Here is a 25,095-nt window from a genome sequence, read left to right as displayed (position 1 = left end):
ACTGCAATATTGTGTAAAAGTTTGTATTTTATTGATTAAATTAAATAGCATCTCATATTGATCGTTACAAGATATGAAATGTAAATGAATTGAGTTTCATGACATGAAAAATATGTATTAGAAAATTAAACATCCTTTGAAATAAAAAAATAGCATAATAAATATGATCAGTCCTCATGTGAAGTAGTGTTCTCTTGTTTCTTCTGTGTGTCAGTGGTGCTGCCCTCTGTCTTTGAGAGGAATTGTGGGGTTTTCACATCCAGGCTACAGTTGATGGACACAACTCTCTCTGCCACCTCCTCCTCAGCAGATAGTGGATTCTTTGGTGCCTCGATGTGGAGCTTCCCGTCATGAGCCAGGGAGCAGGTGACTGTCTCAGGATTCACCCCTTCAGGCAGATCAAACTCTTGTCTGAACTCTTGGCATCTGTAAGAGTAGGAGCCTTCCCCATCATCTAGCTTCTTCTCTGTCTTCCCACTGACTTTCAGCTTCCTGCCCACCTGCTTGACAGACAGCTCATCTGGGGAAAAGTCTTTAGTGTCCAGTGTCAGGGCAAAGCGCTCTCCCTCTTTCTCCAGCTTGAAGGAGACTGGTTGGATGGCCACAGAGGCTGGGACATGGTCCAACTCTTCAAAGATGTGCTGCTGGAGTTTCTCCAAAAGCTCCAGCTGCTCTTGATCTCCAGCAGCTTTCTCTGCAGTAGATCCCGCTGGCCGAGAAGAGGTCGGACCTCTGGCCATAGACTGCGCACAGGCCAGTAGAAGTCCATCAATGGGCTAAGGGAAGACTGGAATCCTCGGGAGCACAGCATCTTCAGTCAATGTTTAGTCTTCTTGCTCTGAGATGGCACTGTGTGTTCAGTGTTGGTTGTATTGGTTTCTGTCTCAGCAGTAGGAGTTTCACAGCTTTTATATCCTGCCCCTTGGAGCTCCAATGTCTTCAGGAACTTTCCTGTCATTGCCACAGTTCTCCACTGGGTGACACACTGCAGGGAAGTGGTGATGTCACTCCAGCCAGCTTCTAAATCAGGTAGTTCAGTAACAAGCTGGATGGATTCCACATTCCTGAGATATTAGTGGTGCTGTACTTCAAGCAACTCACCTTTTAATGCTTTCACTGATGATTGATTTACTTTACTTAAATATAATTATGACTTTAAAAAGTATTTTGAACCATATTCCTTTTCACATTTACAGTATTGATGGATCATTAGCGACGCATCTTCTGTGCAGTGCAATAGAATGAGCAAAGCAGATCAAAATTGGACAAAAGATCACAAGCTACGTTTTAAAGAGAGTTTTCACCACAGGAGTCATTGATAGAGAGGTCAAATGTAATTGAACACATTCTAAAATAATCCACTGAGAACATAAATGCGTATTGTACAACATTATGAAATTGGTGTTGTGTCGATTTGATGTTATTTTAATATTGTTGAAAACTGAATAAATGTTTCTCTGGCATTATGTTTGCCTTATATTTACCTCTGTTTTTTAATTACCCAAAATACTATTTTCTACATGGTGTGAAAACCATTCACTCATATTCAATGATCTAAAACAGGACACATGCTCAAAAAGGCCTACATTGTAAATCCTGACAAGTCCACGTGTCAGGATGTCAGTATGATGCGGTAGGACGAAGTCAGGCGCAGGACACAGAGCTTATCGAAAACGTACTTTACTCATAGGTAACGTCAAATAACATAACCTCCACGCAGGGAGGAAACAAACCCGCTCACCAGATGACAACCAAACATGAACAAACACGCACAACATACAGTGGGAGCCAGAGGGTTAAATAGGGCAGTGATCAATGATAATGGGAAACAGGTGTGAACAATCAAGACAAGACAAGTAGAACACAGAAACATAGATCGGTAGCAGCTAGTACTCAGGTGACAACGAACGCAGAAGCCTGCCCGAGCAAGGAGGAGGAGCAGCCTCGGGTGAATCCGTGACACCACGTAACATTTGTTTTCAAAAGTCCGGTTTTTAAACATGTAATGAACATGTTAGAATGAGAACATTTTTAGTAGAGCTTTTAGAAAATTGAATTTATTGAAACTGATCATTGAAAAATATAAAGCCATTGAGCTTATTGGAAAGTTAACTTTTGATGAGATATAATAGTCATTATGTTGATATTCATTGAAGAGATCATAACGACTGCAATATTGTGTAAAAGTTTGTATTAAATTTGATTAAATTAAATAGCATCTCATATTGATCGTTACAAGATATGAAATGTAAATGAATTGAGTTTCATGAAATGAAAAATATGTATTAGAAAATTAAACATCCTTTGAAATAAAAAAATAGCATAATAAATATAATCAGTCCTCATGTGAAGTAGTGTTCTCTTGTTTCTTCTGTGTGTCAGTGATGCTGCCCTCTGTCTTTGAGAGGAATTGTGGGGTTTTCACATCCAGGCTACAGTTGATGTGTACAACTCTCTCTGCCACCTCCTCCTCAGCAGATAGTGGATTCTTTGGTGCCTCGATGTGGAGCTTCCCGTCATGAGCCAGGGAGCAGGTGACTGTCTCAGGATTCACCCCTTCAGGCAGATCAAACTCTTGTCTGAACTCTTGTTATCTGTAAGAGTAGGAGCCTTCCCCATCATCTAGCTTCTTCTCTGTCTTCCCACTGACTTTCAGCTTCCTGCCCACCTGCTTGACAGACAGCTCATCTGGGGAAAAGTCTTTAGTGTCCAGTGTCAGGGCAAAGCGCTCTCCCTCTTTCTCCAGCTTGAAGGAGACTGGTTGGATGGCCACAGAGGCTGGGACATGGTCCAACTCTTCAAAGATGTGCTGCTGGAGTTTCTCCATCAGCTCCAGACTGCTCTTGATCTCCAGCAGGTTTCTCTGCAGTAGATCCCGCTGGCCGAGAAGAGGTCGGACCTCTGGCCATAGACTGCGCACAGGCCAGTAGAAGTCCATCAATGGGCTAAGGGAAGACTGGAATCCTCGGGAGCACAGCATCTTCAGTCAATGTTTAGTCTTCTTGCTCTGAGATGGCACTGTGTGTTCAGTGTTGGTTGTATTGGTTTCTGTCTCAGCAGTAGGAGTTTCACAGCTTTTATATCCTGCCCCTTGGAGCTCCAATGTCTTCAGGAACTTTCCTGTCATTGCCACAGTTCTCCACTGGGTGACACACTGCAGGGAAGTGGTGATGTCACTCCAGCCAGCTTCTAAATCAGGTAGTTCAGTAACAAGCTGGATGGATTCCACATTCCTGAGATATTAGTGGTGCTGTACTTCAAGCAACTCACCTTTTAATGCTTTCACTGATGATTGATTTACTTTACTTAAATATAATTATGACTTTAAAAAGTATTTTGAACCATATTCCTTTTCACATTTACAGTATTGATGGATCATTAGCGACGCATCTTCTGTGCAGTGCAATAGAATGAGCAAAGCAGATCAAAATTGGACAAAAGATCACAAGCTACGTTTTAAAGAGAGTTTTCACCACAGGAGTCATTGATAGAGAGGTCAAATGTAATTGAACACATTCTAAAATAATCCACTGAGAACATAAATGCGTATTGTACAACATTATGAAATTGGTGTCGTGTCGATTTGATGTTATTTTAATATTGTTGAAAACTGAATAAATGTTTCTCTGGCATTATGTTTGCCTTATATTTACCTCTGTTTTTTAATTACCCAAAATACTATTTTCTACATGGTGTGAAAACCATTCACTCATATTCAATGATCTAAAACAGGACACATGCTCAAAAAGGCCTACATTGTAAATCCTGACAAGTCCACGTGTCAGGATGTCAGTATGATGCGGTAGGACGAAGTCAGGCGCAGGACACAGAGCTTATCGAAAACGTACTTTACTCATAGGTAACGTCAAATAACATAACCTCCACGCAGGGAGGAAACAAACCCGCTCACCAGATGACAACCAAACATGAACAAACACGCACAACATACAGTGGGAGCCAGAGGGTTAAATAGGGCAGTGATCAATGATAATGGGAAACAGGTGTGAACAATCAAGACAAGACAAGTAGAACACAGAAACATAGATCGGTAGCAGCTAGTACTCAGGTGACAACGAACGCAGAAGCCTGCCCGAGCAAGGAGGAGGAGCAGCCTCGACTGAATCCGTGACACCACGTAACATTTGTTTTCAAAAGTCAGGTTTTTAAACATGTAATGAACATGTTAGAATGAGAACATTTTTAGTAGAGCTTTTAGAAAATTGAATTTATTGAAACTGATCATTGAAAAATATAAAGCCATTGAGCTTATTGGAAAGTTAACTTTTGATGAGATATAATAGTCATTATGTTGATATTCATTGAAGAGATCATAACGACTGCAATATTGTGTAAAAGTTTGTATTAAATTTGATTAAATTAAATAGCATCTCATATTGATCGTTACAAGATATGAAATGTAAATGAATTGAGTTTCATGACATGAAAAATATGTATTAGAAAATTAAACATCCTTTGAAATAAAAAAATAGCATAATAAATATAATCAGTCCTCATGTGAAGTAGTGTTCTCTTGTTTCTTCTGTGTGTCAGTGATGCTGCCCTCTGTCTTTGAGAGGAATTGTGGGGTTTTCACATCCAGGCTACAGTTGATGTGTACAACTCTCTCTGCCACCTCCTCCTCAGCAGATAGTGGATTCTTTGGTGCCTCGATGTGGAGCTTCCCGTCATGAGCCAGGGAGCAGGTGACTGTCTCAGGATTCACCCCTTCAGGAAGATCAAACTCTTGTCTGAACTCTTGGCATCTGTAAGAGTAGGATCCTTCCCCATCATCTAGCTTCTTCTCTGTCTTCCCACTGACTTTCAGCTTCCTGCCCACCTGCTTGACAGACAGCTCATCTGGGGAAAAGTCTTTAGTGTCCAGTGTCAGGGCAAAGCGCTCTCCCTCTTTCTCCAGCTTGAATGAGACTGGTTGGATGGCCACAGAGGCTGGGACATGGTCCAACTCTTCAAAGATGTGCTGCTGGAGTTTCTCCATCAGCTCCAGACTGCTCTTGATCTCCAGCAGGTTTCTCTGCAGTAGATCCCGCTGGCCGAGAAGAGGTCGGACCTCTGGCCATAGACTGCGCACAGGCCAGTAGAAGTCCATCAATGGGCTGAGGGAAGACTGGAATCCTCGGGAGCACAGCATCTTCAGTCAATGTTGAGTCTTCTTGCTCTGAGATGGCACTGTGTGTTCAATGTTGGTTGTATTGGTTTCTGTCTCAGCAGTGGGAGTTTCACAGCTTTTATATCCTGCCCCTTGGAGCTCCAATGTCTTCAGGAACTTTCCTGTCATTGCCACAGTTCTCCACTGGGTGACACACTGCAGGGAAGTGGTGACGTCACTCCAGCCAGCTTCTAAATCAGGTAGTTCAGTAACAAGCTGGATGGATTCCACATTCCTGAGATATTAGTGGTGCTGTACTTCAAGCAACTCACCTTTTAATGCTTTCACTGATGATTGGTTTACTTTACTTAAATATAATGATGACTTATAAAAGTATTTTGAAGCATATTCCTTTTCACATTTACAGTATTGATGGATCATTAGCGACGCATCTTCTGTGCAGTGCAATAGAATGAGCAAAGCAGATCAAAATTGGACAAAAGATCACAAGCTACGTTTTAAAGAGAGTTTTCACCACAGGAGTCATTGATAGAAAGGTCAAATGTAATTGAACACATTCTAAAATAATCCACTGAGAACATAAATGCATATTGTACAACATTATGAAATTGGTGGTGTCGATTTTATGTTATTTTAATATTGTTGAAATCTGAATAAATGTTTCTCTGGCATTATGTTTGCCTTATATTTACCTCTGTTTTTTAATTACCCAAAATACTATTTTCTACATGGTGTGAAAACCGTTCACTCATATTCAATGATCTAAAACAGGACACATGCTCAAAAAGGCCTACATTGTAAATCCTGACAAGTCCACGTGTCAGGATGTCAGTATGATGCGGTAGGACGAAGTCAGGCGCAGGACACAGAGCTTATCGAAAACGTACTTTACTCATAGGTAACGTCAAATAACATAACCTCCATGCAGGGAGGAAACAAACCCGCTCACCAGATGACAACCAAACATGAACAAACACGCACAACATACAGTGGGAGCCAGAGGGTTAAATAGGGCAGTGATCAATGATAATGGGAAACAGGTGTGAACAATCAAGACAAGACAAGTAGAACACAGAAACATAGATCGGTAGCAGCTAGTACTCAGGTGACAACGAACGCAGAAGCCTGCCCGAGCAAGGAGGAGGAGCAGCCTCGGCTGAATCCGTGACACCACGTAACATTTGTTTTCAAAAGTCCGGTTTTTAAACATGTAATGAACATGTTAGAATGAGAACATTTTTAGTAGAGCTTTTAGAAAATTGAATTTATTGAAACTGATCATTGAAAAATATAAAGCCATTGAGCTTATTGGAAAGTTAACTTTTGATGAGATATAATAGTCATTATGTTGATATTCATTGAAGAGATCATAACGACTGCAATATTGTGTAAAAGTTTGTATTAAATTTGATTAAATTAAATAGCATCTCATATTGATCGTTACAAGATATGAAATGTAAATGAATTGAGTTTCATGACATGAAAAATATGTATTAGAAAATTAAACATCCTTTGAAATAAAAAAATAGCATAATAAATATGATCAGTCCTCATGTGAAATAGTGTTCTCTTGTTTCTTCTGTGTGTCAGTGGTGTTGCCCTCTGTCTTTGAGGAATTGTGGGGTTTTCACATCCAGGCTACAGTTGATGGGCACAACTCTCTCTGCCACCTCCTCCTCAGCAGATAGTGGATTCTTTGGTGCCTCGATGTGGAGCTTCCCGTCATGAGCCAGGGAGCAGGTGACTGTCTCAGGATTCACCCCTTCAGGCAGATCAAACTCTTGTCTGAACTCTTGGCATCTGTAAGAGTAGGATCCTTCCCCATCATCTAGCTTCTTCTCTGTCTTCCCACTGACTTTCAGCTTCCTGCCCACCTGCTTGACAGACAGCTCATCTGGGGAAAAGTCTTTAGTGTCCAGTGTCAGGGCAAAGCGCTCTCCCTCTTTCTCCAGCTTGAATGAGACTGGTTGGATGGCCACAGAGGCTGGGACATGGTCCAACTCTTCAAAGATGTGATGCTGGAGTTTCTCCATCAGCTCCAGACTGCTCTTGATCTCCAGCAGGTTTCTCTGCAGTAGATCCCGCTGGCCGAGAAGAGGTCGGACCTCTGGCCATAGACTGCGCACAGGCCAGTAGAAGTCCATCAATGGGCTGAGGGAAGACTTGAATCCTCGGGAGCACAGCATCTTCAGTCAATGTTTAGTCTTCTTGCTCTGAGATGGCACTGTGTGTTCAGTGTTGGTTGTATTGGTTTCTGTCTCAGCAGTAGGAGTTTCACAGCTTTTATATCCTGCCCCTTGGAGCTCCAATGTCTTCAGGAACTTTCCTGTCATTGCCACAGTTCTCCACTGGGTGACACACTGCAGGGAAGTGGTGACGTCACTCCAGCCAGCTTCTAAATCAGGTAGTTCAGTAACAAGCTGGATGGATTCCACATTCCTGAGATATCAGTGGTGCTGTACTTCAAGCAACTCACATTTTAATGCTTTCACTGATGATTGATTTACTTTACTTAAATATAATTATGACTTTAAAAAGTATTTTGAACCATATTCCTTTTCACATTTACAGTATTGATGGATCATTAGCGACGCATCTTCTGTGCAGTGCAATAGAATGAGCAAAGCAGATCAAAATTGGACAAAAGATCACAAGCTACGTTTTAAAGAGAGTTTTCACCACAGGAGTCATTGATAGAGAGGTCAAATGTAATTGAACACATTCTAAAATAATCCACTGAGAACATAAATGCGTATTGTACAACATTATGAAATTGGTGTTGTGTCGATTTGATGTTATTTTAATATTGTTGAAAACGGAATAAATGTTTCTCTGGCATTATGTTTGCCTTATATTTATCTCTGTTTTTTAATTACTCAAAATACTATTTTTTACATGGTGTGAAAACCGTTCTTTCATATTCAATGATCTAGAACAGAACACATACTCAAAAAGGCCTACATTGCAAATCCTGACAAGTCCACATGTCACGATCGTCTAATGAGGAGGACCAAGGCGCAGCGTTGAAAGTGAACATAGTATTTATTAGACTGATCACACGATCAAAATAACTGACGAAAACGTGATGTCTCTGGTTACATAAACAAACCAAAATGAGAACAAGAAACCACAACACAAAGTGAAAAGACCGATAGTTAAATATGGCTCCCAATCAGAGACAACCAGCTGACACTCGTTGCCTCTGATTGGGAGTCACTCAGGCCAACATAGATATACAAACATAGACTACACACCCTGGCTCAACATAACATAGTCCCCAGAGCCAGGGCGTGACAGTACCCCCCCCCAAAGGTGCGGACTCCGACCGCGCCAAACAACCACAACAGGGGAGGGACCGGGTGGGCACTCCGCCTCGGCGGCGGATCCGGCTCCGGACATGACCCAGGCACGGGTTGTGCTGGACTGACGACGCGCACCCCTGGCTTGGTGCGTGGAGGAGGAACGGGCCTTACCAGGCTGACGACGCCCACCGTAGGCTTGGTGCGTGGAGCAGGGACCGGCCGGACTGGGCTGACGAAGCACACCACTGACTTGGTGCGGGGAGCAGGAACGGGCCGGACCGGGCTGACGAAGCGCACCCCTGACTTGGTGCGGGGAGCAGGAATGAGCCGGACCGGGCTGACGACGCGCACCACAGACTTGATGCGGGGAGCTTGGATGGGCCGGACTGGGCTGGCGATGCGCACCACCGACTTGGTGCGGAGAGCAGGAACGGGCCGGACAGGGCTGACGAAACGCACCACAGACTTGGTGCGGGGAGCAGGAATGAGCCGAACCGGGCTGACGACGCGCACCACTGACTTGGTGCGGGGAGCTTGGATGGGCCGGACTGGGCTGGCGACGCGCACCACCGACTTGGTGCGTAGAGCAGGAACGGGCCAGACCGGGCTGACGACGCGCACCACTGACTTGGTGCGGGGAGCAGGAATGGGCCGGACCGGGCTGACGACGCGCACCACTGACTTGGTGCGGGGAGCAGGAATGGGCCGGACCGGGCTGACGACGCGCACCACTGACTTGGGGCGGGGAGCAGGAACGGGCCGCGCCGGGCTGACAACACGCACCACAGGCTCGATGCGAGGAACAGGAACAGGCCGGACCGTACTGGGGACACACACCACTGGCCCTACGCAGGGATCAGGAACGGGCCGGACCGGACTGGTAACACACCCCAGTACCTCTCGCCGTGCCTCCACACTTTCCCTCTCCTCTGTGACCAGTGGCCCCCTTAACCTGGCGGCCTTCTCTGCCAACCCTCTGCACCACTCTATCCCGTACTCCTGCTGCCCCGTCGTCCACGGCGTGAGCCCCCCCCTAAAAATTTTCTGGGCTTGTCTCTCCCCCGTGGACCAGGCCTCCATGGTTCTCGTCCAATTCTCTCTCCACTTCTCGTAATTCCAGCCTTTCTCCTCGTCACGCTGCTTGGTCTGGTTTTGGTGGTTTCTTCTGTCACGATCGTCTAATGAGGAGGACCAAGGCGCAGCGTTGAAAGTGAACATAGTATTTATTAGACTGATCACACAATCAAAATAACTGACGAAAACGTGATGTCTCTGGTTACATAAACAAACCAAAATGAGAACAAGAAACCACAACACAAAGTGAAAAGACCGATAGTTAAATATGGCTCCCAATCAGAGACAACCAGCTGACACTCGTTGCCTCTGATTGGGAGTCACTCAGGCCAACATAGATATACAAACATAGACTACACACCCTGGCTCAACATAACATAGTCCCCAGAGCCAGGGCGTGACACCACATAACATTTGTTTTCAAAAGTCAGGTTTTTAAAGATGTAATGAACATGTTAGAATAAGAACATTTTTAGTAGAGCTTTTAGAAAATTGAATTTACTGAAACTGATCATTGAAAAATATCAAGCCAAGTTAACTTTTGATGAGAAATAATAATCATTATGTTGACATTCCTTGAAGAGATCATAACGACTGCAATATTGTGTAAAAGTTTGTATTTTATTGATTAACTGAAATAGCATCTCATATTGATTGTTAAAAGATATGAAATGTAAATGAATTGAGTTTCATGAAATGAAAAATATGTATTAGAAAATTAAACATCCTTTGAAATAAAAAAATAGCATAATAAATATAATCAGTCCTCATGTGAAGTAGTGTTCTCTTGTTTCTTCTGTGTGTCAGTGATGCTGCCCTCTGTCTTTGAGAGGAATTGTGGGGTTTTCACATCCAGGCTACAGTTGATGTGTACAACTCTCTCTGCCACCTCCTCCTCAGCAGATAGTGGATTCTTTGGTGCCTCGATGTGGAGCTTCCCGTCATGAGCCAGGGAGCAGGTGACTGTCTCAGGATTCACCCCTTCAGGCAGATCATACTCTTGTCTGAACTCTTGGCATCTGTAAGAGTAGGATCCTTCCCCATCATCTAGCTTCTTCTCTGTCTTCCCACTGACTTTCAGCTTCCTGCCCACCTGCTTGACAGACAGCTCATCTGGGGAAAAGTCTTTAGTGTCCAGTGTCAGGGCAAAGCGCTCTCCCTCTTTCTCCAGCTTGAATGAGACTGGTTGGATGGCCACAGAGGCTGGGACATGGTCCAACTCTTCAAAGATGTGCTGCTGGAGTTTCTCCATCAGCTCCAGACTGCTCTTGATCTCCAGCAGGTTTCTCTGCAGTAGATCCCGCTGGCCGAGAAGAGGTCGGACCTCTGGCCATAGACTGCGCACAGGCCAGTAGAAGTCCTTCAATGGGCTGAGGGAAGACTGGAATCTTCGGGAGCACAGCATCTTCAGTCAATGTTGAGTCTTCTTGCTCTGAGATGGCACTGTGTGTTCAGTGTTGGTTGTATTGGTTTCTGTCTTAGCAGTGGGAGTTTCACAGCTTTTATATCCTGCCCCTTGGAGCTCCAATGTCTTCAGGAACTTTCCTGTCATTGCCACAGTTCTCCACTGGGTGACACACTGCAGGGAAGTGGTGACGTCACTCCAGCCAGCTTCTAAATCAGGTAGTTCAGTAACAAGCTGGATGGATTCCACATTCAACAGGACTTAGTCCTGTTTTATTTAACGCTGCTAGGTTTTCAATTATATCAATAGTCTAAACTGTCCTCTTTATTGTCATTCAACATAATAAAAGGTGAACAAAATAGAACATGAGTGAAAGTGAGTTTCAATAAAGTTAAAGTGAGTTCATTATAATGTTATAAAAAAAGGTGTTTTTCGCGCTGAATTTGGAAGTCATCAAAGCATTGATGATACAAGTACGTATTAGCAAAATTCTTAATAAAATGTGTTTGTTTTCTTTTTCTTTATACATAAAAAAACGTTTATCTGTTCAGATTCTTCAATGCCTTAGCCTAAATTGCTGTATTAGATTAACTTAATCTAACCATGATTTATATATATACAGTATGTATTGTAACTTCTTTTTTTATTCAAATCATATTCTTATACACAGTCTGTCCCCGCCCCTTGAGTCCTACCAGAGCTCCTCCCCCTCCCACCTCCACCAAACTCAGATACATCTGTAAAACCTTACTACAGAAGATACTACAGCTGCGACCATGGAGACCATGGATAGGAGTTCAGAAGCAACCTGTTTCTCCATCAATCTGTTCTCTGTGAATGAGGACCAGGTACAGGGAGAGATACAGGTGGCCAAACAGAGGCAACACCAAGGCCTTTCTCTACAGTTGAGCACAGGGCTGGAGGAGACAGAGCTCACTATTCAGGATGGTAAGTACGCATGCAAGAAACAAGAACAAGCAAATATGTCTTGATATTTTTATACTTCATACTACCTCTTTCCGTATGAGGACAATCAAGAAGAAATAGTGAACATAATACGTAAGTCATGATGCTCTCTTTATTTCTGAATAAAATTGCCAATTACTTTTTTTTCTGAAGACAAACAAAGAAATTGTATTGTCCTCTCTCTGGTCTATGAGAAGTCCAGGTATGTGTATGTGTGTGCGATTGTATGACATTTTCCTACAGTGTTTCCCATATGGCAATTGTACTTCTCTCTGTGTGGTCGCTGGACCTGCTGTGCTGACAGGTCTGTGAGATTTACTACCCAGTTGTGTGCACCCTGTGTGTGTGTGTATGTGTAAAATCTAATCTAATCTAATTGTATTTGTCACACGTGCCGAATACAACAAGTGTAGACTTTACTGTGAAATGCTTACTTACGAGCCCTTTCCCAACAATGCAGAGTTAAAAAGTAAGAAAATGTGCTAATAAAAATAGAAAAGAGTAACACAATAAATAACAATAACAAGGCTATATACAAGGAGTCCCAGTACCGAGTCAATGTGCAGGGGCACAAGGTAGTTGAGGTAATATGTACATGTAGGTAGGGGTAAAAGTGACTATCCAATCAGGATAGATAATTGTAGCAGCAGCGTATGTGGAGAGTGTGAATGTATGTATGTGTCTGTGTGGCGTCAATATGCATGCATGTGTGTTTGTGTGTGTGTGTGTGTGTGTCTGACTCTGTTGGACAGTATGCACCTAAACTGTGTTTTCGTATACTATACGGTACAGTGGGCCTAGCCACCATAGCTCTCTGCCTGCTGGTGCACAGGATCAGATAGTGCCACTACACATTAGTAGCCTCGTGCCACAGTTCACTGCCAGAGTATGCTGAAGGTTATCTTAGGTTAAGGGCTGACATTGTTATTTATGGTTCCTTTACTGATACATTTACAAAAGGCCAAGAACAAATGAAATGGATTCAGGGCAGATAACACACAGGATCAGCCCTCTGGACAATGTACAAGACAGAAAACAGTGAGAATACAGAAATCTTGTATTTAGGTGTATTTTAATTAACTATCTGTTGTGTTTTTTTCCTTTACAGGTGATGGGGCCTGTGTATTCAAATTCACAGTCACCAGGGAAACAGACTGTTGTCGGGTGGGCACCCAATCTTTCCTCATAACCGTTGGCTGCCTGAGTGTTCTCTTGCAGTTCAGAACACAGAGTGGTAAGGGCACACATAAAACTACGCACGTTGGCTAAAATGGAAGCCTACTTTACACAGTCAAAAATAGTTTTCATGCATAAAGTCTGTTGTTTTCTGACCCCAGAGTTTCAGGAGTTCCACAGACAGCTGAGAAGAGAAGATAAGCCAGCAGTGTTTGACCAGAGAACTGAAGACTCCTCAGCCCTGCAGTACTTCCAGGTAGTTTTACTGTACCAGTCAACTAGACCCTCAGAGAGACCAACTGGTGGTGTACTTGGTTGTGACTGAACCTCTTCGTCCCTTCCTCTGTAGTTTTATGGCTGTTTATCACAACAACAGAATATGCTGCAGGATTATTTGAGGACAGCCACGTATCAAAAGGCCATTCTGCTAAACGAGACGGATTTCAAGGACAAGGTAAGAATGGAACCACATAACCAGAACCACACATAACCACAGAACCTGATCATGTCTTACATTTTGTCTGTTACTACATGTAGATGTAATGTCTGGCTGCTTCCTGTACCCAGATAGTACTTGATGTTGGCAGTGGATCAGGGATCCTGTCTTTTTTCGCCATCCAGGCAGGAGCGAAGAGGGTATATGCTGTGGAGGCCAGCCCTGTAGCCAAATTTGCAGAGGTAAAGGCATCTGTTTTACCTTTCAACCTTACTGCTGCTCTGGCAGCATCAGATTTTTTTCCTATCAACCTTCCAGGAAATGTGAAAGTTAATGTTAAACGAGCATCCTTTTGCACTTTAGCATGCACTATCTGGCATTTTCAACCTATAGCACCAGAATTCTTAATAATTGCTCAAATGTGTGTATTGTATGATGAATAGGTGGTTACTTTAATAACGTCATTGGTCTGTTGAGATGATTGAACGTTCTATGCTGCTTTGAAATCTGATTTATGTTTCTGCTGTTTTAGCAGCTTTAACCACTTACGCCTAGAAAGAGAAGGAAAATCTTACGGCTTTGACCAGTGAATAAAGTCATTTGTATTGCTTGGCCCAAAACACCCCGGGTAAAGATGATGAATCACTTATCACAGTCCTAATCACCTATGTTGTCAATGCATCTAGCTCAAACCTCATGCTGTCTACATGGAGCCAAGAACAAACTCTTGATGAAAACCGCACAACCCTGGAAATGCTATCTCAGAGAGAGTCACACCTCCAGAACAGAACATCCCCCATAAATGGACCTCGTGCTTCACACACAGAGCATGACATTCTAAGGGTGTAATGACTTGAGGCCACTCTTGGCCCAGAAACCAGCTTGGGAGTGAAGGAAACATATTTTCATGGATGGATGGCCTCTAGCTTAACAGTCAGGCATAGTTCACCCTGCTCTATTTCTACTGCTTTACTGGTATTCATTTCTAGACTGCAACCAGATGTGTCTCTTCATATTTATTTTCTTCCACATTGCAGCTTATCTGCCAATAGTCGAACCCTATACTCAGTTTGACAAAAGCTATATAAAACAATGGCGGACCTCCATAATGTATTCCTGTTGGGGTGGTTGCATGGTTTCTCTGAGCAGGCTGAATCCCTATCATACTGTAGGCCTACACTGAGGTCTATATAAATAGTGTGAACCAGAGCCTGGGACCACCCCTGTGGACGCTTGGCCAGCGTCAGTGTGCACGTGCATGTGCATGGGTCACTGCCTCACAAGAACGCTCCACATGCCAAGGTCTGGATTAAACAGGAAGGCTACTCTGCCACGGTCTGGGATGATGACCTACACAGACAGCAAGAGAGAACCAACCAGTGTGGACAATGTCCTATTGAAACAATATAATGAGAGGCTCCCTCACACTCCCAGTCAGAGGATCTTGCCTGGCCAGCTTTACCTGGTTTATGTCTATAATACACCATATGCTTCAGACTCTCAGTAATCCAAGACCCAGGAGTCTGTCCCTCTCACTCAGTGTGCATGGAGAGCATTTCCATCTAAAAGGACCCATGAGCACCAACATGTGAAGTTCATAGGAGCATGTCAAATTCTGTGTCAAATGAAAGCTAAGAGTCTATATTTTTGAGAAATTAAGGCATATATACACCACCGGTCCAAAGTTTTAGAACACCTACTCATTCAAGGGTTTTTCTATATTTTTACTATTTTACACTTTGAAATAACACATATGGAATCATGTAGTAACCAATAAAGTGTTAAACAAATCAAACTATATTTTATATTTGAAATGCTTCAAATAGCCACCCTTTGCCTTGATGACAGCTTTGCACACTCTTGGCATTCTCTCAAACAGCTTCACCTGGAATGCTTTTCCAACAGTCTTGAAGGAGTTCCCAAATATGCTGAGCACTTGTCGGCTGCTTTTCCTTCACTCTGCCGTCCAACTCATCCCAAACCATCTCAATTTGGTTGAGGTCGGGGGAATTGTGAGGCCAGGTCATCTGACGCAGCACTCCATCACTCTCCTTCTTGGTCAAATAGCCCTTTCACAGCCTGGAGGTGTGTTGGGTCATTGTCCTGTTGATAGCCCCACTAAGCCCAAACCAGATGGGATGGCGTATCGCTGCAGAATGCTGTGGTAGCCATGCTGGTTAAGTGTGCCTTGAATTCTAAACAAATCACAGACAGTGTCACCAGCAAAGCACCCCCACACCATAACACCTCCTCCTCCATGCTTTACGGTGGGAAATACATATGCGGAGATCATCCGTTCACCCACACCACGTCTCACAAAGACACGGCAGTTGGAACCAAAAATCTCCAATTTGGACTCCAGACCAAAGGACACATTTCCACCGGTGCTCGTGTTTCTTGGCCCAAGCAAGTCTCTTCTCATTATTGGTGTCCTTTAGTAGTGGGGTTTTTTCAGCAATTCGACCATGAAGGCCTGATTCACACAGTCTCCTCTGAACAGCTGATGTTGAACTTATCCTCTGCAGCAGAGGTAACTCTGGGTCTTCCATTCCTGTGGCGGTCCTCATGAGAGCCAGTTTCATCATAGCGCTTGATGGTTTTTGCAACTGCACTTGAAGAAACTTTCAAAGTTCTTGAAATGTTCCGTATTGACTGACTTTCATGTCTTAAAGAAATGATGGACTGTCGTTTCTCTTTGCTTATTTGAGCTGTTCTTGCCATAATATGGACTTGGTCTTTTACCAAATAGGGCTATCTTCTGTATACCCCTACCTTGTCACAACACAACTGATTGGCTGAAACGCATTAAGAAGGAAAGAAATTCCACAAATTAACTTTTAAGCAGGCACACCAGTTAATTGAAATGCATTCCAGGTGATTACCTCATGAAGCTGGTTAAGAGAATGCCAAGAGTGTGAAAAGCTGTCATCAAGGCAAAGGGTGGCTATTTGAACAATCTCAAATATAAAATATATTTTAATTTGTTTAACACTTTTTTGGTTACTACATGATTCCATATGTGTTATTTCATAGTTTTGATGTATTCACTATTATTCTACAATGTTAATTAAGAAAAACACTTGAATGAGCAGGTGTTTTAAAACTTTGGACCGGTAGTGTACATTTTTCTACCATTTTCCATCCTAAAAATCTGGAATAAGCAAACAGATGGAAAATGGGTCTTAGACCACAACATCTACCAGAAAAGGGGTATTAGAAATACATAAGAACACAATAATGTTGAAGTAAAGACCCCTGCCAACTAATATCAATACTAATATTTGGTTTTGGATTAATTATTTACTTTTTGTAAGTTTAAGAAACTTTGTGCCTTGTAATTCCATTACCAAAAATGACTTTCTCTCATGAGGAGGGAGGATAATGAAAGTTCACAGAAGTAACAAGTAAAGGTAGACTTACCAATTAGTTACTGTATAGTGTTTTTACTAATATCAAGTTTGTTTATGAATTATTAAGTGATAAAAACTCATAATTCTGTTACCAAATTAGAATTACTGCAATTAAATTGTCTACAATGGGAAATCATAGTAGTCACAAACCACAGTTGGGTCACCTGCTACTGTCCTCCCTTCCACTGGCATTCTGTTATGTTCAACTGATAACTGTTTTCTTTCTCTTTCTGTCGTCTGGTGGTCAAAGCAAGAGTGTGAAAACAGTCTGGACAACCCCTCCCTCTCTCTGATGATCTTACTGACATCTACCATGACACCTACCACCTACCCTCTTTCCATTTACTGTAACAAGCATCCTCACCCACTGAGCACAGACCGACATTGGACGTGGTCGCATAAAAAACTGAGGGAGATTTTATCGTAATTCTGTTCCAAACTTTGCATCTGCACAGTTCTTCCAATAAATGTGTTTTTGTGAGCTTTTCTCTGCAAATTGTTCAAAGTAGTTATTGTGCACAAAGTTGTATAGTTTGTTAAATGTTTAAATCAATGGTTTTTGTTTGGCATACATTTTAAAGTGAAAAGTCGGAGTCAAAGCATAGTTCCGTTACCATGGAATTGCCCTGGAGCAGCAGCACAGCAGCTGTCGCATCATTAAAGTAGAACTCCCTGTTTACACAGCAGGGAAGTGGACTGTACCAGAGCACTTCATGGGAGCGTTTGCATGCATGAGGTTTTACCAAAACACAATTTGTCAACAGCTAATTCTTTCCCTCTAATTTTAGACAGCAGATTAATGTAATTTCAGGTAAAGAAACAAGCTACAAATATCCTTGATCCAAGACAGCTGCTCTCACATGTACTACACAGGATGTCTTCATCAAAACCTCAGACGTGCAGTGGTGCATCAGTAAGATCAGACCCTATCTGACTCAAACAACAAATGTCATTTTTTGGGGGGACAGCAATGTTTTGTGTTTTCCCTTCAGATGCTTGTAAAGAGCAATCATCTGTCAGATAGGATCATAGTCCTGGCTGGAAAGATTGAGGAGGTGTCGTGCCCTGAGCAGGTGGACGTGATCATCTCAGAGCCCATTGGCTACATGCTGCTGAACGAGAGGATGCTGGAGAGCTACCTCCACTCCAGGAAGTGGCTCAAACCCAAGGGTCAGTTTAGTTCCAACAGAGGCAATTTTCCATGCTGTGATTGATCTGTTGATAGTTTTGTTCAGCTAATGTTACACAAAACATGTCTCTCTTCTACCTATTCAGGTATGATGTTCCCAACCTGCAGTGACATGCACCTCGCTCCCTTCACTGACGAGCAGCTCTACATCGAGCACTATGGACGCTCTAGCTTCTGGTGAGCTTCTGGTTTCAGAATCTGCCATGTGTCATTCCAGCACCACAAGGTGGAGGCTGAACTCAAATAAACGTTATTTTTAGAGTTATATTCTGTATTAGTGCTGCTTTCCATAGGGGGTTTCACAGTTGGCATCAGTGCTAACTTAAGTCGTACTTAACTGTGACAGCAGTGTGTGTGGATGCCATGAAAACACAGTGAACTGCTGTATGGGATGAGATCATAGTGCTCTCCTCCCCCTCTCTCCTCTCCTTCTGGGGGGAAGCAGAGCAGAGCAGAGCAGGATGCCAGTGCGTTAACAGACCATGATTGACCCCGCCTCACACCCCCACAAAGCCTCTCAGTCTGGGCCTGGCCCTGCCTGACGCTCCCCTCCCCTCCTCTCTCCTCCATCTCCACGGGTCTCTGTGACTGTTTACAGCTGTGTCCATGAGGGTTTATTTGACATCCCCCCACAGGGGCCCGGGCAGGCTGCGGGGCAATGCAACATGCCAGTAGAGGCTAATCGGCACCCCACCCACCCACAGCTCCAGGTCCGACTGGCACTGGGCCGTGACCCCAGTCAAGCGGGTTTCCTGTCAACGTAAAACGCTCCAGTTCAGTCCAAACCTGACTCACACATACCCTCTCGAACCCCCTCTACTCAGATAACTGTCCTCACACTGCCAGTGGCAGAAGACACAGAGACATAGAGAGAGATGTAAAGAAAATATCTGCTGCTCAAATATTGTTGGTTAGAGTGCAATATGGACTGTGCAGTCATGTCTTTGCCTGTAGTTTTCGTCCCTCACTACATTCAACACATGAGCTCAGATGCCATGCTTACATGGAGATACCGGCTAGATGTTGCAATGCTCCTCTGTGAATCCTCTGCCTTCCCCCTCACTTACACACCTACACTACATGACCAAAAGTATCTGGACACCTGCTCATCGAACATCTCATTCCAAAATCTTGGGCATTAATATGAAGTTTGTCCCCCCTTTGCTGCTATAACAGCCTCCACTCTTCTGGGAAGGCTTTCCACTAGATGTTGAAACATTGCTGCGGGGATTTGCTTCCATTCAGCCACAAGAGCATTAGTGAGGTCGGGCACGTTGGGCGATTAGGCCTGGCTCGCAGTCGGCATTCTAATTCACCCCAAAGGTGTTCGATGGGGTTGAGGTAAGGGCTCTGTGCAGGCCTGTCAAGTTCTTCCACACCGATCTCGACAAACCATTTCTGTATGGACCTCGCTTTGTTCACAGGGACATTGTCATGCTGATACAGGAAAGAGCCTTCCCCAAACTGTTGCCACAAAGTTGGAAGCACAGAAATGTCTAGAATTTCATTAAATGCTGTAGCGTTAAGATTTCCCTTCACTGGAACTAAGGGGCCTAGCCCGAACCATGAAAACAGCCCCAGACCATTATTCCTCCTCCACCAAACTTTACAGTTGACACTATGCATTGAGGCAGGTAGCGTTCTCCTGGCATCCGCCAAACCCAGATTCGTTCGTCGGACTGACAGATGGTGAAGCGCGATTCATCACTCCAGACAACGCATTTCCACTGCTCCAGAGTCCAATGGCGGCGAGCTTTACACCACTCCAGGCGACACTTGGCAATGTGCATGGTAATCTTAGGCTTGTATGCGGCTGCTCGGCCATGGAAACCCATTTCATGAAGCTCCCGACGAACAGTTCTTGTGCTGACGTTGCTTCCAGAGGCAGTTTGGAACTCCGTAGTGAGTGTTGCAACCGAGGACAGACGATTTCTAAGGTTCTACGCGCTTCAGCACCCGGCGGTCCCGTTCTGTGAGCTTGTGTGGCCTACCACTTCGTTTCGGAGCCGTTGTTGCTCCTAGACGTTTCCACTTCACAATAACAGCACTTACAGTTGACCGAGGCAGCTCTAGCAGGGCAAAAATGTGACGAACTGACTATGACGGTGCCACGTTGAAGGTCACTGAGGTCTTCGGTAAGGCCATTCTACTGCCATTGTTTGTCTATGGAGAATGCATGGCTGTGTGCTCGATTTTATGCACCTGCCAGCAACGGGTGTGTCTGAAATAACCTAATACATTAATTTGAAGGGGTGTCCACATACTTTTGTATTTATAGTGTATCTCTTCCGCACCAGTTCACTAGTGCTGACAGCATCCTCACTCAAGCTTGAACATACTGAACAGTTTATTAGTGGGCTATCTAATTAACTTAATCTCACACACATCTTGGGTTTCACATGCAAGTCTTTTACACCACCCATTTATAACAATATGGGACCAAAGACACTTCACCAAGATGGGACGTGCAATGAAATCAACGGTGTTATATATACACTTCACGTTTCCCCTTGAAGCTGTATAAAGTTACAAGATAGTGGTCTGCATGCCTTTTCCAGCAAAAGGGCTATAGTGTAGTGTCAGTCTTTGCTCCACTATGAGGGGATGATAAGCCTTTTCAGTTTTTAGGAATGTATAAATCATTCTTAACCTGGTGCTCATACATTTTACAGCATGAATTTTAGTTGTGTCTGCCTGGACAAGTTAGACTTAAGTGCAGAATCTTCTGATCTAATACATTATGTGCCTTGTTGTTCTGCCACACTCGGTTTGCAGGCACCAGACCTGTTTCTACGGGGTTAACCTGAGCGGTCTTCACAGTTCTGCAGTTGATGAGTTTTTCAAACAGCCCATAGTTGTGAGTACCTCGGTTCAATGAGGCTGCCATTGCATTCATGCTGATATATACTGTGAAATAATCCAAAGATGTTCAATTTGCCACTGTCCTCATTTTGTTGTAGGATACATTTGAGATGTCGATTCTAATGGCAAAATCTGTCAAGCACTGCATCAATTTCATGGAGGCTAAAGAAGAGGACTTACACAGGTGATTGTCTAAGTCATTTTTAAAATCTGTTTTTCAAATTGGACGGCTCTTATTTTGAGCTATGATACTGTAATGACAGATAAGAGAAAATCTATGACAACTTTTACATTATTTTTACATTTTAGTCATTTACAGTGGGGGGAAAAAGTATTTAGTCAGCCACCAATTGTGCAAGTTCTCCCACTTAAATGAGAGAGGCCTGTAATTTTCATCATAGGTACACGTCAACTATGACAGACAAATTGAGGAAGAAAAATCCAGAAAATCACATTGTAGGATTTTTTATGAATTTATTTGCAAATGATGGTGGAAAATAAGTATTTGGTCACCTACAAACAAGCAAGATTTCTGGCTCTCACAGACCTGTAACTTCTTCTTTAAGAGGCTCCTCTGTCCTCCACTCGTTACCTGTATTAATGGCACCTGTTTGAACTTGTTATCAGTATAAAAGACACCTGTCCACAACCTCAAACAGTCACACTCCAAACTCCACTATGGCCAAGACCAAAGAGCTGTCAAAGGACACCAGAAACAAAATTGTAGACCTGCACCAGGCTGGGAAGACTGAATCTGCAATAGGTAAGCAGCTTGGTTTGAAGAAATCAACTGTGGGAGCAATTATTAGGAAATGGAAGACATACAAGACCACTGATAATCTCCCTCGATCTGGGGCGCCACGCAAGATCTCACCCCGTGGGGGTGTCACAGTTAACACTGTGATGCAAAAATCCCAGAACCACACAGGGGGACCTAGTGTCTCCTGAGTGGCGCAGTGGTCAAAGGCTCTGCATCACAGTGTTAACTGTGCCACTAGAGATCCTGGTTCGAATCCAGGCTCTGTCGCAGCCGGCCGCGACCGGGAGACTCATGGGCGGCGCACAATTGGCCCAGCGTCGTCCAGGGTAGGGGAGGGAATGGCCGGCAGGGATGTAGCTCAGTTGATAGAGCATGGCGTTTGCAACGCCAGGGTTGTGGGTTTGATTCCCACGGGGGGCCAGTATAAAAAAAAAAAAAAAAATAAAAAAAATAAAAAAATCTATTCACTAACTGTAAGTCGCTCTGGATAAGAGCGTCTGCTAAATGACTAAAAATGTAAAATGTAAAAAATGTAGTGAATGACCTGCAGAGAGCTGGGACCAAAGTAACAAAGCCTACCATCAGTAACACACTACACCGCCAGGGACTCAAATCCTGCAGTGCCAGACGTGTCCCCCTGCTTAAGCCAGTACATGTCCAGGCCCGTCTGAAGTTTGCTAGAGTGCATTTGGATGATCCAGAAGAGGATTGGGAGAATGTCATATGGTCAGATGAAACCAAAATATAACTTTTTGGTAAAAACTCAACTCGTCGTGTTTGGAGGACAAAGAATGCTGAGTTGCATCCAAAGAACACCATACCTACTGTGAAGCATGGGGGTGGAAACATCATGCTTTGGGGCTGTTTTTCTGCAAAGGGACCAGGACGACTGATCCGTGTAAAGGAAAGAATGAATGGGGATTTTGAGTGAAAACCTCCTTCCATCAGCAAGGGCATTGAAGATGAAACGTGGCTGGGTCTTTCAGCATGACAATGATCCCAAACACACCGCCCGGGAAATGAAGGAGTGGCTTCGTAAGAAGCATTTCAAGGTCCTGGAGTGGCCTAGCCAGTCTCCAGATCTCAACCCCATAGAAAATCTTTGGAAGGAGTTGAAAGTCCGTGTTGCCCAGCGACAGCCCCAAAACACCACTGCTCTAGAGGAGATCTGCATGGAGGAATGGGCCAAAATACCAGCAACAGTGTGTGAAAACCTTGTGAAGACTTACAGAAAACGTTTGACCTGTGTCATTGCCAACAAAGGGTATATAACAAAGTATTGAGAAACTTTTGTTATTGACCAAATACTTATTTTCCACCATAATTTGCAAATAAATTCATAAAAAATCATACAATGTGATTTTCTGGATATTTTTTCTCATTTTGTCTGTCATAGTTGACGTGTACCTATGATGAAAATTACAGGCCTCTCATCTTTTTAAGTGGGAGAACTTGCACAATTGGTGGCTGACTAAATACTTTTTTCCCCCACTGTAGCAGACGCTCTTATCCAGAGCGACTTACAGTTAGTGAGTGCATACATTTTTCATACTGACATAATTTCGCTCGAATAAACATTCCATTTCACTGTGTTTTGCAGGATGGAGATTCCATTTGTGTTTAAACTGCTCCAGTCGGGATTGATCCATGGGCTGGCCTTCTGGTTTGACGTAGCATTTGTAGGATCCAAGTAAGACCTCTTGGAGTGATTTTTTTCAATTATTTTCATTGTAAAAAAAAAAAATATTAAAAAAATAGTTTTATCTCAGGCTCCAGGGGGTATAGTAGAGATACTCTGTTCATTTGAAATCACAGTGAGTCCTTTCGCTCTGCAGGATGACAGTGTGGCTGTCCACTGCTCCTAGTGAACCTCTGACTCACTGGTACCAGGTCCGCTGTCTCTTCCAGACCCCTCTGTTTGGCAAGGTGGGACAGACTCTGTCCGGATCTGTCCAGTTCATAGCCAACACAAGGTAAGCCAGAGAAGGAGAAGGACAGTGCCTGTACTATAGAAATGGAATGGGGGACATTTGGGGAATGGAAACAATATTATACAACGATTATATTGTATGCTTTTTGCTCTTCATCTCTACCAGGCAGAGCTATGACATTCACATCACAGCAGTTGTTGATCAGTCCGGCTTCAAATCTGGCAACAGTTTGGATCTAAAGAATCCTTTCTTCAGGTGAGCAGCTGCTGTTTGGGTGCACAGTGAGATTCAATGATCTCTTATTCTTCTCTGTATGGAGACGTCTATAATGTTGCTCCATACCAGGTCCATAGCAGAGGCTAAAATTATCTTCATATCCTTTCAATAAATACAGCTTTTGGTAGAAGCGAGTAGATATGGTAGTATTGTTTCCTACTTGCTTAATGTGCTCTGTAGTGTGCCTGGACTACACCTCTGTCTGTCTGCCTGTTTAGGGTACACAGTTGGCTGCTGGTGTAAGAACCTCCAGACAATGCAGGAGCAAAGAGTGTGGACAGACCCTTTACAGAGTAGAGTCTGTGCCACTGTGGCACAAGCCCTGGGACTATAGGCTAGGTAAAGTACACCTGAACTGCCCTGCAGGGTCAGTAGTGTAGTCCATGACATATCCCCTTTTTAGGAAAGTACATCGTTCCATCCAACAGGAGTTTGACTTTGTTTGTTTGGTTAAAAATGCATTTTCTTTCCAAAGGTATGCCTGAAGTGATGATCACCAATCAAGTTCCAGGAGCCTTCATGTCCTTCGCTATAAAACTGTCCATGAAAGAACTTTGAATGTACATTAATATGTTTTTATTTTGTATAATCATATAGCCAAAGCTACAGTTCATTTATTATAGTGTACAGGGACACCAAGTGGAAATAAGTGGATCTACAATATCAATGCAATTAAGAGAGAGAGATACAAGTGTATGTATTGTAAACCTGTAACCCAAAACCAATAAACTTGTGTTATCCATAACAATAACCTCTTTATTACTTCTCTAATCAACTAATATCTGGTTCCATTTCGGTCACTGGCTCGTTAGCTCTTACTTGGATTTGAAAATAATTGATTTGAAGGGACAGGTGAAAACAACATGGTGGTGATGAGTGACTTTCTTTGGCTATTCAGGGGATAGATTGAGCCATGACTATACATTACTTACGCTACTTAGCCACTACAGTAAGTATCACCGTTTTTTTCTGTAAACACATAGATATCATAAATGTAATATAATATAATGACAAAAACAGGCACCGGGTCATGTCTAGATGGATTTCAGCTTGCTTTTGTCAAATTTACGATTAGTTTTTTTTGCATTTTAGCTAACCCTAACTCTAACCTTAACCAAATTATCCTAACCGCTACGTGAATTATCCTAATTTGCTGTGTAAATTCTCCTAAACCTGCTAC

The 25,095-nt window shown here is 43.3% G+C and overlaps 4 protein-coding genes and 2 pseudogenes across 6 annotated transcripts; 1 reads left to right on the top strand and 5 right to left on the bottom strand.

Moving 5' to 3' along the window:
* Positions 1-140: 140 nt before the first annotated feature.
* On the bottom strand, positions 141-842 carry LOC311127575 (heat shock protein 30-like; annotated as a pseudogene). Its single transcript has one exon. The product of its transcript is annotated as a heat shock protein 30-like (transcript).
* Positions 843-2,335: 1,493 nt separating this feature from the next.
* On the bottom strand, positions 2,336-3,011 carry LOC311127254 (heat shock protein 30-like; annotated as a pseudogene). Its single transcript has one exon. The product of its transcript is annotated as a heat shock protein 30-like (transcript).
* A 1,493-nt stretch (positions 3,012-4,504) lies between these two features.
* Positions 4,505-5,191, bottom strand: LOC311127122 (heat shock protein 30; the record flags this gene model as incomplete). Its single annotated transcript, XM_084158886.1, has 1 exon — positions 4,505-5,191. Exon 1 carries the CDS (start codon positions 5,147-5,149, stop codon positions 4,505-4,507), a length of 645 nt encoding a protein of 214 aa, XP_084015012.1. The 5' UTR covers positions 5,150-5,191.
* A 1,523-nt stretch (positions 5,192-6,714) lies between these two features.
* Positions 6,715-7,344, bottom strand: LOC311128423 (heat shock protein 30-like; the record flags this gene model as incomplete). Its single annotated transcript, XM_084160558.1, has 1 exon — positions 6,715-7,344. The coding sequence occupies exon 1, from the start codon at positions 7,312-7,314 to the stop codon at positions 6,715-6,717; it is 600 nt and encodes a 199-aa protein (XP_084016684.1). The 5' UTR covers positions 7,315-7,344.
* A 2,920-nt stretch (positions 7,345-10,264) lies between these two features.
* On the bottom strand, positions 10,265-10,948 carry LOC311127891 (heat shock protein 30-like; the record flags this gene model as incomplete). The annotated part of the gene is made up of 1 exon (XM_084159789.1): positions 10,265-10,948. Exon 1 carries the CDS (start codon positions 10,907-10,909, stop codon positions 10,265-10,267), a length of 645 nt encoding a protein of 214 aa, XP_084015915.1. The 5' UTR covers positions 10,910-10,948.
* Positions 10,949-11,685: 737 nt separating this feature from the next.
* On the top strand, positions 11,686-23,898 carry carm1l (coactivator-associated arginine methyltransferase 1, like; the record flags this gene model as incomplete). Its single annotated transcript, XM_084159693.1, has 12 exons — positions 11,686-11,857; positions 12,984-13,109; positions 13,213-13,307; positions 13,401-13,505; positions 13,619-13,729; positions 17,890-18,067; positions 18,173-18,263; positions 20,862-20,943; positions 21,047-21,132; positions 23,309-23,398; positions 23,544-23,681; positions 23,805-23,898. The coding sequence occupies 12 exons, from the start codon at positions 11,686-11,688 to the stop codon at positions 23,896-23,898; spliced, it is 1,368 nt and encodes a 455-aa protein (XP_084015819.1).
* Positions 23,899-25,095: the final 1,197 nt, after the last annotated feature.

This window comes from Coregonus lavaretus (assembly GCF_964263955.1).
Source record: "Coregonus lavaretus genome assembly, chromosome: 4".
In the NCBI taxonomy this organism is placed as follows: domain Eukaryota; kingdom Metazoa; phylum Chordata; class Actinopteri; order Salmoniformes; family Salmonidae; genus Coregonus; species Coregonus lavaretus.
Note: the sequence above shows the minus strand (reverse complement) of the source record. Positions and strands in the feature narration are given on the sequence as shown.